Below are 15003 nucleotides of genomic sequence, written 5' to 3' on the forward strand. Positions count from 1 at the left end.
CTAAAGCCCAATCATAATACAATTTTTTTTTCTTTAATCTTCAATCAGTATACTGTTTTGGAACATTTTAAATCAGCAGTATGAATGAATGTTATTGAACAGTATTTATTACATTAAAGTTGGTTTTCGTTGGATTTTTTAAATGAATATTCTGCCAAAGAAGAGTTGGCATGTTCGTAATAAGGATAACGTTGCCAAAGTAAGACGAGATGAAGAGAATGCAAGGCTTGAGGAAAAGGAGCAAAATCGTCGCGCTGCTTTGGCTGAGCGAGAAGCAAGAACAAAACATCTACGAGATAAAGCTCGTCAAAGAGCAATTGAAACCGGGGCTGATTTTAAACAAATAGAAGGCTCATCTGAGAAAAGTCTTTTACCTACAAATTTCTTTACGAATTCAACACTTGAACGGGGTGCAACTTCATCAATAAAAAATGTGGAACATGAAAAAGAGAAAAAAGAAGAACAAGTGAATTATGAAAAGAAGATTGGTCTCTTGACTTACTTGGGCCAGAGTGCAGCGGAAACAATGGAGGACTCTGACAAGCCATGGTATTTTAAAACACCAAAGCGATATTCAGATGGTAAAAAAGGGGATTCGTCTATCGAGGATCATCAAGAAGCAGATTTGAAAAGAAAAAATTCTTTGGATCCAATCCAAGCAATGCAAAATCATTTACAGAAGAAAAAACTTGTGGAATCGAGAAAAGAAAAAACGAAAAAGAAACATAAGAGAAAACACAAACATCAACTTTTTGAAAAGGAATCTGTCCCACGCCGATCAGGTTCATCTAATGATAAATTAGCGAAATTAAGAGAAGAAAGACTTAAGCGAGAGAAAAAGGAAAGAGAAAGGACTATAGCACTTTTAAATAATGGAGAATCCAATTCATCTAATAATTATAACATTGAACGAGGGCGATATAATTCCCAATATAATCCTCATCTTGTGAGACAAAAATATCATTCTAAATATTGATATCAGATCGTTTTTATCTCTGAATAAGGTCCCGTCTTTCACAATATATTTTATCAGTATCACTGTGATTAAACAAATCAGTTAGATATCTTGTATACATTTTAAACCCCAGTTTTGGGTCTAAGCGCCTAATTTGCAAGTCAAGCTAAATCTCTGATATTCGATTTGTGAGCCCAGTCCAAGTCGTCGTGCATTTCACATTAACACCAAAAGTTTTGTCTTGTGTTTAACCAGAGTTGTTTTGATAATTTAATCAGTGTTGGATTTAATAATGTATTGCAGTATTTACCTCTCCATCAACCCATCCTAATATGAGTTGGCCTATTTCTACAAGCTGTAAATTTTTGGTTTTCCAATTCAGTATGTGGTAAATCATTTTTTACCAAAATTTTGTTTCATTTTCAAAATTTTGACCGAAATTATCTTTAGTCCCAAGTCATTTCTCTCTGGTGGTTGGAAAAATCTTTCTGTTTAAATGATCTGAGTCACTTCGACTCTGTGGTTCCCTAAAACTGTTACACAGATTACAGATAAATAATTTGCATTTTTCCGGGTAATATAAAAGAGATTCTATTCTTCCATATTGAGTCCTACGAGAAACATTTGTGATGCAAGATCTCTGAACTTATTCGTAACTTATAGTTTAAGTGATTTTAAATACAAATTGTCGTTTTGACATTTATAATCATATCGACATTGATATTTATAATATTGCGCATTGATTTATATAACAATGTTATTAACTAGGATATTTTTGTTTTTGAATTTCAAGATGTAGTTTTAATTTTTACTGTAAATTGATATGGCTGACTTTGTACAGTTACCTTTTGGTGCTAAACTATTATGGGATCGCAAAGGGCTGATATCTTCATCTGTTGTATTATTTATATGGATGTATGGTCATCTCATAGTTTTTCTACCAATTCTCGTACCTCATTATAAAGATGGAAATATTTCTAGCATTACAATTTCAGGTAAGCTTTCAAAATTAATTCCTTTTATATTTAAAATTTAATTCCTGGCGCAAAGAACAAGTGTTTAGCTTATGCAAATTATTTTAACATCAAAAATATATTTTATAACACTATGAGAATGTGGCGATACAATATATTTCATATTTTCAGGATATCTTTTTCTCAGCATTGCAACCATTGTTGCATTTTTCCGTTCCATGTTTTCAGACCCTGGAAAGGTAGAAAAGGTTGAAGATACAAAGGTATGATTTTGCTATAATATTTTGCTTTCTTTAAAAATTCGATTATTTTTTTCAGCTATCAGTTTCATGCTAGTATCCCTTAAACAGTGCACTATGATTTTTAGCGAGCCAATGAGTGAAGAAATATATTTTGTAATATGTTCGTTTCGGTTTTGTTGGTTTTTAGTATATTTCAAGTCCATATGTTATCTTAATGAAGAAGTATTTTTGTTAGATACCAAAGGAAGGAGGTAGTACGTTCATCCTAATATGCTAAACATTCTCAATTGACTTGAATTCTATCGCATTGGATTTTATATATGCTATTGGTCTTCATCCTCCATATATTTACTTATTATTTATGTTGTCAGATTGATTGGCGAACATGGGAAAAATGTGTGCGATGTTGCATGGCTCGACCTCCAAGAAGTCATCACTGTAGCAAGTGTAATTATTGTGTGTTGAATATGGATCATCATTGTCAATGGTAATATAGCTGACTTTAATTAACCTTAATAAAGTGGTCATATTCGTGATTTAAAAAAATTAACATTATTACTCTTGTTAAATATGATTCAGAATGTGAAATCAAATATAAGTAACACATTTTAAATATGAACTTCTTTCACAAAGAATATGGATTCTGAATGCTTGAATTACTCTTGTTATTTGTAGAATACTAAATAACAAACGAGAATAATAAATATCGATCAGAGACCGAACCTTTATCGATCGAAAGTTAGGGGATCCCTCAAAACAGCGCTCTTACTCCATAGTGACACCTTGTGTCCCATCACTAATTAATTAATAACTCGCTAATTATACGACATAATTCATCCAAAATCAATAGGCTTCTGGTACGACATATAATGAATGTACATGCAAAAGCAGATTCAGTCTCGCTTTCGTGAGATGTCGCGTGCACCTAACAGTCAAACGGACAAATACCTATCAACATACCTACCGATTAAAATCGATAAGTAATGAGGTAGAGGCTGCTGAACTAGAACGAAACTTGTTCCTCCAAGCAATGCAGCTCCATATATATTAGTAGTAACTTGTCTTGTGTCTCATTTGCAGTGAAGATATAAATATAACAAATCGTTCATTCTTTTATTTTTGGGTGACGTGGTATTTTAGTATTCCAAAGGGGGTATCATAAAGCTTTATCTCTGGAGGAACGTCATGGGACTTCGAATGAACAGTATTCGTATAAAAGTTTCTTTCATTCTATTCTACAGCTGAAAGTCTATTCTAATTTACCATTCCATGTTCATTTGTAGGATCAACAACTGTGTTGGGAAAAACAACTACTGGATTTTTTATTTGCTGCTCTTCTATGCATTTCTATTTGTCAACCTGAATATTGCGCTTTATCATTTTCACAAGTGGAGTTGGTTTGGGGATTGCGAATCATGTACACAAGTATGTATGAATATTAAAATTTTGATAATAATTTTACTAACAGTAGGATATGCAGGACATATGGTAAGTTGAACTTTTGGTAAAATTGTTCAGTTTTCATAGCCTTTTGACGCATTCATTATATGGAACTAGCAATGCGCTACCTACGATAATAAATTAGATAGGCTATGCCGAATCGAAAAGATTTAACTAAAAAGTAGCAGGGCTGCAAGTTGCTGTTTGTATAGTGCCTTATCTGGAGCAAAAGACGTGAATACATACATATTGAAAAAAAAATGACATATTCTCACTTGAGTGCTTACAAAAACAATAATATTAATTGAGATTATAATTCAAGTGTGATAGGATGTTCGCAGTACAGTTTTGAATGCTTTCTTGGTTCAGATCACTTGGATACACCCGTTGGAAAACCCTGTCAAAGCAATATCATATGGTATTGCTATTCTTGCATTTGTGGGAATCACATTGCTGCTTATGCTTACTGGAATACACATATCTATAGTAAGTCTAATCATGTTAACAATTTATGAAGATATTCGAATTTTTATGTCGTAACACAACCTTCTGTATGATATAGGTTGTTTTAATATAAAACGCCTTGACTGTGTCAATACCTTACTTATGTAAATTGTGAACTTGGCAGCCAAATCCTGATCACTAGAAATTTGAAAATTTTCTCCAGTCTCAAATAGATAGAATATCCTAAGTCTCATGTTTAGGATGGGGTGTGCCCCTTAATCTCTTTCCGCGAAATGGCAAGTTTATTCATCAATCCAATGCTATTTGTCCATGTAGCAACTAGCAATAGCTGCTTTTGGATAAAAAATAGGACGTAGACAAAGAGAAATCACGAGCAATTTCGAAATACAATATCGTTCCTAATTTTTAAAGAGTTGATAAATTGCAAACAATCTTGATGTAAGTTGTTATAATTTACCTTCATGCACAAATTAATATTTATTCTCACTAGGGTCTTTCAACCATAGAAGCATTAGAAGATCCTAAGGCAGCGATATCTAGAGTTCTAAAATATGGAAGGTGAGAGTGATATGTTTTTGAAAAAATGTCATCCAAATAAATCTATGAAGTATTGATATTTACATCAGTTTAAGATAGAAAGTCCATATTTTGAAAACTTTGGATAAGATTTTAACATCACATCGATTTTTTTCTTTCTGTAAATTTCATTTATTGTGAATGATGACATCAAAATTATATTTATTTTCAAATCTGTGAAGTATTATTATTCTGTACAGCATCTTCCCAAGGTTCTCCTCCTTAAAGACATTGTGTGGAACAAAAAACGCCTTTTTGTGGATCATGCCTTGTAGGACTCGTGAAAAGGAAAGTGACAAAAATGCTCGGCTTCACGTAATTTGAGAAATGTATTTGATTGTGTTCATCATGCTTGGTTTTTTCACACACATGAGCACATTTGTTACAGTGTGTTTTATTTTTGCAATGTAATGTCAATTTATATAGTACAATTGTATTATTTAGTACACATTTCATTTGAAGTTTCCTCAAGTCAAGCCTGGAATGTCTGATAGCTTTTAGCTTGTAATCTCAATTCTTAAAACATTGATCATATTCTAATACATCTATGTTTGTGGTAACAGCTTTCCAGTACATATTGTTATTTTTTTTGTAAAATGTATGCTACTCATGCTCAAGTAGGTATTGTTTAAAAACTTAGTTTTATTACCCACATTATCCTCTGTTGCACTAATTATTTTCTCTCAAGTATGCAAACCATATAGTCTGTTTCTTCATATTCTGGTTGAACTAATACATTTGTGAATTGAGTATTTACTATTTTATAGCACATACACCGCAAATGGACTATCCACGTATAGAGAAGGTAGTTTTGTAGGCAAAACAGAACCCAGGGATGAACACATGATTAGGTACTCCCGTAGTGTGTGTACCAGGTTTGGGTTAGGCCATAATTTTATTCCGATTCTCCTTTTAGTTATATTTCGAGTTCGGGGACTGTCTGTATGTTAGCCAAGTGAATATACCTTCTGCCCATAGGTTTCAGTCCATTCACACAACTTGATGTAAAGTAGGCGAACAAAATTAGTTACCTCCGTATTGGTACACACGCTTCTGGACCGCCCAAAATTATGGGCATATGACTTCTACTCTATTCTAAGTTCGCCATGGTGCATATGTAGAAGGAGACTGACTTCGTATTTTTAATTTTACTGTGAATCTGGAATTCGTTGTTTTTAATTTATCTGAAGCAAGCAGCGTCGAGTATGGATGGGCCTCTAACCCCATAAAATTTCAATCACTCTCCTAATTGAGGTGTGACACTTCGTAAATGAAATTGTATTTGAATATTCAAATAGTGGCGTATACACCAGTGCATATGATCAGTCAGATACATAACATTTTTTTTTATAAATGACAAATAGTTATATCACTAATAACAAAATATCTACTAAATATCACACCCTAAATTTGAAAACACCCTCAAAAATGGGGGAATTCTGCTACTTATCTCACGTAACTAATCCTTTGTATATAAGAGCTATTCTAAGTGACTCTACCGGACAATTCAAGAAATTTTGCACGTTGTCAGATGCAATTTATCCTTACATTAACAGCTACATGTTTTGTATCATTGTCCAATCAGTTGCTTTATGAGGGGCTTGAGCAAAACTTCACGAAAGTTACACACAAGACTTCCTTGTTGGGTATAAAATATAGCGTGACACTACGGGACGGAAAGTCCACCACGCATTAACGTTTCATTGTGTTGTTCATTGCGCTGACCGTCAAACTGGGCGATTGGGGGGCGCTGACATCAATACGGGAATTCACAGGAAGTGTGATATTTTATGTCATTTACTCCTATGTTTTGGTTCAAACTAGTTTGCTTGTGATTTCGGAGTTGGAAATTTCTCGCTTACCGTAGAACAGGTATTATGACTTTTTAAATCCGTATTGTTGTTTCACAATGATACTAGTCTAGCGCACCAGGCCCTTCACGTTTCGTTGTATTGTATTGAATAACAGCTTCATTTTGCTATCGGGTTTATTGGTGCTTTGATGCGGTAGTGTAGGTACAACACCCTTATGTTATAATTTTGGTTTTGTTAAGAGCAACACGTGGAAAACGACAAAAATCTCGCCTGTTGTTATATCATGTCGGTTTATCATTTGTGTCGCGTCAAACTATCGAACACACTGACTGAAGCAGCTTATTTAACTGATTTATATTAAAAACAGTATTATACAGAGAGGTCCCCAAAAAACGGGACCATCTATTTCTCAATTACTTTTACGAAAATGAAGTGAATTATTTAATTTTGTCTACACTTGAACTTCTGTCTGTGTATATTTGTACCCAAACGTGTCGGAAAATTTAGGACGTTTTGCACAAAAATTGTATTCTTTTTTGCAACATTGTCAATCACTTTTCTTTGGGTATTTCTCTATTTTGATTCTGCAATTGCAGCGTTGAGTTCACCAATCGTTTGAGGATTGTCCTGATACAAATTGTCCTTCGAACACCCTACATACCAAAATCTGAGAGGCTTCAGTCCTATAATTAAGGTGCCCACTGGATGTCATAGCTGACTTTTCTCTCAGGAAAGCAAGCGTCTGATTTGATGTATGGGGGTCACCTCGTCATGCTGGTACCACTGCTGGTCACTTCTATCAATCCCTAAAGGCATGTCCAGATTTTGCCCGGCACAACCACGTAATGTTCTGTATTCGTCCTTTGAACTCTTTCATCTCCATTATCGGACAGCAGAAGGTGCGCTTCAGCAGAAAACTTAGTGAGTGGTTGAAAATTTTGCGGACCTTCTCAGTGTAATCAAACGCAAATAGAAGTTCAAGCGCAAATAACATTGAATAATTTTTTCGGAGATAGTTGCGTAATTTTTGGTTTCCGTTTTGAAGATCATAGGTTCTCAATGTGCTCCGTACGGAGCCCCAGGGCTCCGCGAGAGAAACTCAGGGGCTCCGCGAGCTATTAGATTACTTTTCAAAATACTTACTAATTTTGTAACTGTTCAAAGAAGCAATAACAGCTTTGATAAAATCTGACAACAAAATAGTCTCGAAATATGATAAGGAGGCGGAATTAAAAAATGACATTATTTATAAGCAGGAGCGCAGCCAGGAGGGAAGGGGTTCAAAATTGGAATCGGAAATTTCCGCGCAACATTCTTCGCGATTAAAAAAACGGATAACGAGATTTCTGTTGCGTAAAATATTTAATCCGTGACCGATGCGATCATTTAACGTGTCTCGTCGTTATAATGTAATTGTGCTCATCGTTACTCACGTTTGATTCGAGATTACTATTAGGATTACTAAAATGAAAGAATACTATTCTAAAATAACATAAAATATGTGATAAACTGCCAACTGCAAATAAATTGAAGTCGAATTTTTGCGATCTCGGGATTTGTCAAACTTGATTGGTTCTTTCGCACTTGAAATTATTCTTAAGCAAAATATCACCGTTAAAAAAATCACAATGTCTGGGCAAAATACGAACGATTGAAATTTATTTTATTGCATTCAGCTCCATCGGTAGTTTCAGAATAAAAAAAAGGTACATCACGGATCGCGCGCACAAATGATTGTGTGCGGCTCCGTCGGTAGTTTCAGAATGGGAAATAAAGGTGCATCGCGCGCACAATTGACTGTGTTTCGATTTCGCAGTTACTATGATGAAAACCTAACACAACACCAAACTTTGCGATTTACAATGTCTGTAGAAGCGTTTTCAAATCGAACGTGTGATCTTCCATTTTAAGTTTTAGTTTTAACATTTTAGAATGCCGCTTTTCAATCAAGAAATTTGAGTTGCGGATTTACCTCTTTATTAATTATTATTTTTAGCATTTCGTCGCCGATGACTATATAATATGGTAACATGTTTTTCACATTGAACTCATAATTCCCCGCGAGAACAAAAAAGCAATTGACGTCATCATCGTGTAACAATACATGTATATGCCAGGGGAAATTTTCGATTTAGGGAGATTAAACACCAGCGTAAAGATATTCAAAGGTTCGAAAACAAGCCATGCTGACGAAAAAAATCGGCGATTGTAACATAATGCAATCGCGCACGTTATTAGCGGCATTTTAAGTCTTCCAAAAATGTCAAAAGCGAAAAGATTCGACCCTTAATTTATTTATTAATATGTTTGTCAAGTGTCAAATTTACAGCTTTGACTTATGTTTGAAATTTAAATTTATTTATGACTTGTATTATCCCTATTAAAAAAATTCAGCATTTAAATTAAGTAAAGTACTTTTAACTTGCTCAGGAATATTAATCTGAAAGTAACAATTTTAACATTTATTCTGGGGCTCCGTAAATAACAGTCAACATTTTCGAGGGCTCCGCAACACCAAAAGTTTTAGAACCTATGTTATAGATAACCCTGAATTTCCAGAAGCGAAAATGCACCACTACCATTGGGTTTATACTTTCAAACCCATGTTCAGAATTCTATCCTTTTGGCAACAGAATCAAATTCGAATATCTTCACGTGTAAGATTGGGACAAAAAAATTTTTATTGCTCTTGCCAGCTTATTCTTGGTAGAGCGTGTATTTAGTGCAGTGACCGCACTTTTACATATAAAGAAAGATTCTTTCGACAGTGTCAGACGAGACTCAAGACTGTTTTTGACTGAAATGAAGCCAGATATTATCAAGCTGGTGGTATTTCACTAGGCTCAACCTTCACATTATACTAATGATAAATGGAGAATAAAGTTGCTTTGACTTTATTTTGTCAGTGGGGCGTTTGCTAGTTTAAAATTCGTCCTAGGGGGCGCTGGCAGAAAAAAGTTTGGGAAACACTGCTGTAGAGTGTAGATCCATGACAATAATGTGCATATTGTACGTGACACTACGAGACATTTATTCACTTTGAACCAGCGGCCTCTATCATCTCTTAAAATTCTGGTAATAAATAGGTAAAGACATGTCCTACAGCACTGCCAAAACTTAATCCTTATTTACTTAAGTCCAGTGCATCTATTTGAAAGGAAATAACTGTGCCAAACAATCAAACACCTCGAGTTACGGGTCATCACAAGACATGTCAATTATATCAAAATTTTTACATTCCAAGCCATTTTGTGTAAACCATCAAAAGCCTGAGTGAAATTTTAACTTTTCCCGTGAAATGAATGCAGTCCAATAAAATTCAAGTGCCTTTTGATATAAAAAAAATACAAAACAATTACTTTCACTCCACTTTTTTTTTAAATTGATAAAATTCAACATTTGCCTGGAATGGCCCATGACCGTTTCAAAATGACTACGTTGGGTGTTCTACAATCCTCGCGGACCGGTAAACTTAGATTAAATGTACTCGCGGACCGGCAAAAATTGAAATGACCAGAACAGAAAAAAATAACATATATTTGCGTAATATATTGCAATGTCGAAAAGGGGCGCACTTAAAAACATTTCACACAGAGAAAAGCTATCAAATAATGTGCTGGCCAACAATTGAAAGGGGTAAAATATGAAATAATACTATATATTTGCGTAATGAAATGCAGTGCTGGTCACCCAGTATTTGTAAGAAAGGCACGCATAAAACATTTCACATAAAAAAACGTGTATAATACATGCCAAAATATGTACACAATAACTCTATTGAGAATTTTGCTGCTCTTTCGTTCCCAATATAGAATTGCAAACGAGGCCTCAAAAGAAGATTTTGCAAGACGTAGCTCTGCAGTGGCGTGCAGCCAATTTCTTTACTTCGTTTTAATTGAATCTAGTGATGAAAATTTTTCGCGTAACGCAGTATTGGTTGAAAATACGCACAACAGTTTGATTGCTCGATTACCTAGCACTGTGTATTCTTATCAAGAGGTTTCCAAAATTGTGTCAAGTAATTATTTTTTAAATCTGGACTGTAAAGTAGAATCACAATTTTAATAAGGTTTTTCTTTTTCATACGGTTCATCAAATTAATCCCTCTGTTGATCGACGCCTCAAACGAAATGAAGTTATATTACAATGACAAAGTCGTCGATAACTTGGCACCACGCTCAAAATCTTACGGTGTCACCTCAAAATATTAGGGAACATCTCTGCGTCCCATGCTTTTTTGCGCGTCTCGTGACCACCTGCAGGGCTCGCGGCTCCGCGTCAATTGCGATATATTGTATGCATGGGTTCCATTACATTTGAACCCACGTACATTTGAACCCATGACAATTGCACCTGTATGCTATTGCACCTATGGAATTTTTTTTGTTTCACGGATAGTCAAACCCATACTAACCCTAACCCATGGGTTTTAGCACCCGCATATAGATTGAACCCGTGGATATACGCATGGGTTCAAATGTACATGGGTTCAAATGTATACGGTCACCTATGCATGTATACTTCAGTCTTCAATTGATTTTTGTATTATCATTATAATTGTTTAATTGCGTACAATATTTCATGCACGACGAAATAAAACTTCTGAGTTCTGAGGGTCGCAACATATTCATATCTTACTGGAATATTATACTGTTCTTCACTTTTTTATTGAGATTTGATGAAGCGCATTCGCGATGAATCGGAGCCGAAAGAGCGAAAAGTGTGATTGCTCGGCGCCAAGATGCACGCAGAACCGAAAAAGCACGAGTGCCGATTTTTAGGTTTCGGAATCTTGCGAGACTTGATGGAGCGCATTCGCGATGAATCGGAACAGAAAAAGCGAAAAGTGTGATTGCTCGGCGCCAAGATGTCGCGAATGACAGCGCCAAGATGTCGCGAAAGACGTGGCAATATGACGGTGGAAGCGAAATTGCGTAATAAACCAATGCAACCTTGTCTTCAGTAAAGCGATTGAGACGACATCAAAACTTCTCGCGGACCGGCAAAAAAGCTTCGCGGACCGGCGGTTGGGGACCACTGTTATACATCAGTCCATTCCACACAGTAAGTCAAAATCTTACGCAAAGGAAAATAGCGTCTCTTCGAAACTGGGAAACTTTGGAGGACAATTATTGCATCACATCAAGATAAAAATGCAAATGGGCAGCGACGTAATCAATGGCAAAGATTGAGCCTTGGAAACAGACACCTGTGCACCCTTTTGGTGTACGGGGCTTACACGTAACAAAATGTAGCAATTATCCGCTAACAAAACAACGAAACAAACAAAACCACGCACGCACCTTCAGTAAGCAGGCTGACATTTGGCTGACATGTCGGGACACCAGGACAAGACGTTGAAAAGCGGGACTGTCTCGTCTAAAGCGGGACGCCCACCTATGTATTTGGGGCCTAGTTTTTGCTTGAAATAGTGAGTAGAGTAGTAAGCAGCAAGCACCTTTTGGCATCGCTAATTATTTTCATTCCCATCTCAATTTTCCTTGCCTCGCTGTTTATGTTTTTTTCCTTGAGCTGATTTGTTTTCATTTCAATCCACATTGCTTTTCCATCTTAATTTTCCTTGGGCTTTTTTGCGTCGCTGATTTCTTCTATTCTACTTCCCATCCCATTTTTCCTTGTCTCTTCGCGTTGCTTGCTGCAGCTAGCTTCGCTGATTACTAATTATTATTATTACATTCCTTGTCTCTTTGTGTTGCTTTAGGATGTTTGCTATTGCTGCTCTCTTGCTCGTCAACCCCATTTCTTTCCTCGACCACCTCTCATTCTCATCCCCCTTTCCCTTGTCTATCCGGATTTGCTTGCTGCTAGCTAGCCTCGCTTATCGTGTTATTATCTCCTCCTCGACCTCTTCTCATTCTCATCCAGTGATGAACTGGAAAAATCGTATAAACCGGAACGCACCTAATTCACAAAAAATGTAATATGTTTAAAACACGACGCGGACGTTTACAGAAAGTTTTGTCTGTCTTAAGATAGAGCTGTCCTAAGATACTGCAATGAAATATGAATAAATTATCTGAAATATTTCCGTGTAAAATTACAAAAATATTCATATCAATACAAATGTTATTATTAGAAAGGTGTAGGGCAGGGGTGCACAACCTTTTTGCTATTGGCGGCCACATCACATTTATTTGTATTCAATACGGACTCCAGGAGGTTCCACTGTTCTCATCCCATTTTTCATTGTCTTCCCGACTTTGCTTGCTGCTAGCTAGCATCGCTTATTGTGTTATTATAACCTCCATTTTTATTCCGCCCGACTTCGCTAATATCTATTTTTCTTGACTTTAGCCTGCGCTGACGATCTCTACTATATTCCCTCAATCCGTCCCTATTTTCATGACTGGCCTGCTTACCTTTACATTGCGGCTTATGGCCACTAGCCCCCAACGACCAATGCTGGCCCCTCTGGCTTATTTACCTCATCTTCTTTCTTGCCAGCCGGTCCCCTTTCTTTCCTCGCCCACCTCATCTTTTTCATTCTCGTTACTTTATGGCCGCTGGCCCTCTGGCTTTTATACTTTCACCTAATCTTTATTCTCCTTTGACTGTTTGCTAACGCTGCTCTTTTGACCGTCGGCCACCGTTCTTTCCTTGACCGATTTTATTGTCTAGAGCAGCGTTTCCCAATCTTTTTCGGCCACGGAACCCCTCCACTTTTTATCTCGCCTCGCGGAACACCAAAAAATAAAAGGGTAAAATTGACAAAGAAAAAGTTGTCAAATGCGCGGCGAAAACTAACAGAATTGTGTTAAAATACTTAAAATAGGATTGAATATTTTACATGTTGCATTTAATATTAATGTTTTATTGTTTCTTAATTTAAATGCTGTGTATATGAATCAATAAATTCATTTTACCATTCTATGTCGTTTACTCTCTATTACGTAGTGTTTGCCTCTAATGTCACGTCTAATGGAGATAGAAGTACTTCCTGCAATTTCGCTGCATTTATGTACTTAATAGAGTTTAGCGAAAATGAGTAATTTTTTCAGCATTTCAAAGTAAAACTAGGCAGAGATGGAGGAAGAAGAGTTGACCCTTTGCCTTCATTCTTTAGGTCTCTACTCGTTTGCCTATAGCAAAACCAAAATGATTGCTGTAAACTTGATAATGAACTTAACAGTCAAAAAGCTAGGCCGACAGTTATCGAAAATGCCACTATCCCTTCTCAGTTAGTACGATTTAAGCCGATGGTGATGCGATACTGAACGGTCAGTTGTGCGACAACTTCACGTTCCATGAATCAGGGCTTCCCAAACTTTTGAGCTCGCGATCTCTTTTAATATAGATATATATTAAATAATAATATATATATATATATTCTATTAAAAATTTTCGCGCCCCTCGTCCTCGTTAATAATGGTAAACAGTTCGAAATATGCGTTTTTGATGTTTTTGTAAAATTGGTGTACTCTTTGCGGCCCTCAAAATTCGTTTAGCGGCCCCTAGTTTGGGAAGCCCTGCCATAGATCTCCATGGCGACTATTCAAGACGGAACACAGTTTGGGAAACGCTGGTCCAGGGTTCCTTCCCCACAGCTTGGTCTGTAGCCTGATGTTTGACAATGTCTCTACGCTTCCCCTGTGTCACCGCTGGTGACGAAGTTAGAGTGGACCAGAATATTACTTAATTAACAACGTCACGCTTGGCATCCAACGACGAGGCTAACTACCCCCCAAAAATTACATTGACATAGGGGAAGGTGGGGTACGTTGGGACAAGGGGCACAGTGGAAAATCAGCTATCACACTGATACTATATCCGCAATCCTGTCCGCGGCTCGATGTTCCAATCCGCCCTTCGGTGAGTTACAACGTCCCCGCGAACGGACAACGGACGGGTAGAGCGGCGCAAGCTATGGGGTGGAATTGGTTTTGGGAGGTTAAAAAAAAAATTCACCGTTCCATTTTTTTTTTTTTTTTAGTTTAGCCTTTCCAACCAGACAAACCATCGTCTGATATTCTTTAGCGTCAGTCCACTGTAAAATATTCCTGACGTTAGCGATTGGCTGTGCCTTCCGAATTTTGCCGTGGGATGGTCTGAAAATATTTGTTTCCTATGGGGAACAATGGACCGGGATTCAGTGGGACATGCTCTACAGGGCACAATTCGACAGTGTTTGATACAATAAGTGCTTAGAGATTTAGAGATGCGTTATATTTTGTGTAATATAATGGTTCCTTTCGACCCATGGCCCAATATGGAATATATTCGAGAATCAATAATATTTCCAGATTTAGATTCGAGGAAGGAAATAATCAAATTTTTTTGCAAAATGTTTTGTCAAAATATCTGAACTATTTCAGTTGAACATTGATTTTAAAAATATTAAATCATCAAATTCGAAGTCTCCCCGTACCTTAGACGATTATGCTGATTAATTGATTATTTTTAAGGGCATACTTCGTTGAATTTTGACAGACTGACCCATTGTGCCCCAGGGTCTGTCCGATTGTGCCCCACAAGTGGGGTACAGTGGGACACTTGACAGACGTTTTTCAAAGCATTTT

The 15003-nt window shown here is 36.5% G+C and overlaps 2 protein-coding genes across 2 annotated transcripts; both read left to right on the forward strand.

Annotated features, from left to right (window-relative positions):
* Window positions 1-27: 27 nt before the first annotated feature.
* On the forward strand, window positions 28-1749 carry LOC120336136 (leukocyte receptor cluster member 1 homolog). Its single transcript, XM_039403742.2, has one exon. The coding sequence runs from the start codon at window positions 143-145 to the stop codon at window positions 974-976; it is 834 nt and encodes a 277-aa protein (XP_039259676.2). The 5' UTR covers window positions 28-142; the 3' UTR covers window positions 977-1749.
* A 21-nt stretch (window positions 1750-1770) lies between these two features.
* Window positions 1771-5404, forward strand: LOC120336137 (palmitoyltransferase ZDHHC21-like). Its single transcript, XM_039403743.2, has 7 exons — window positions 1771-1950; window positions 2101-2192; window positions 2543-2658; window positions 3455-3596; window positions 3981-4097; window positions 4567-4634; window positions 4853-5404. Exons 1-7 carry the CDS (start codon window positions 1779-1781, stop codon window positions 4974-4976), a joined length of 831 nt encoding a protein of 276 aa, XP_039259677.2. The 5' UTR covers window positions 1771-1778; the 3' UTR covers window positions 4977-5404.
* The last annotated feature ends 9599 nt before the right edge of the window (window positions 5405-15003 follow it).

Source organism: Styela clava, chromosome 2 (genome assembly GCF_964204865.1).
Source record: "Styela clava chromosome 2, kaStyClav1.hap1.2, whole genome shotgun sequence".
Classification (NCBI taxonomy): domain Eukaryota; kingdom Metazoa; phylum Chordata; class Ascidiacea; order Stolidobranchia; family Styelidae; genus Styela; species Styela clava.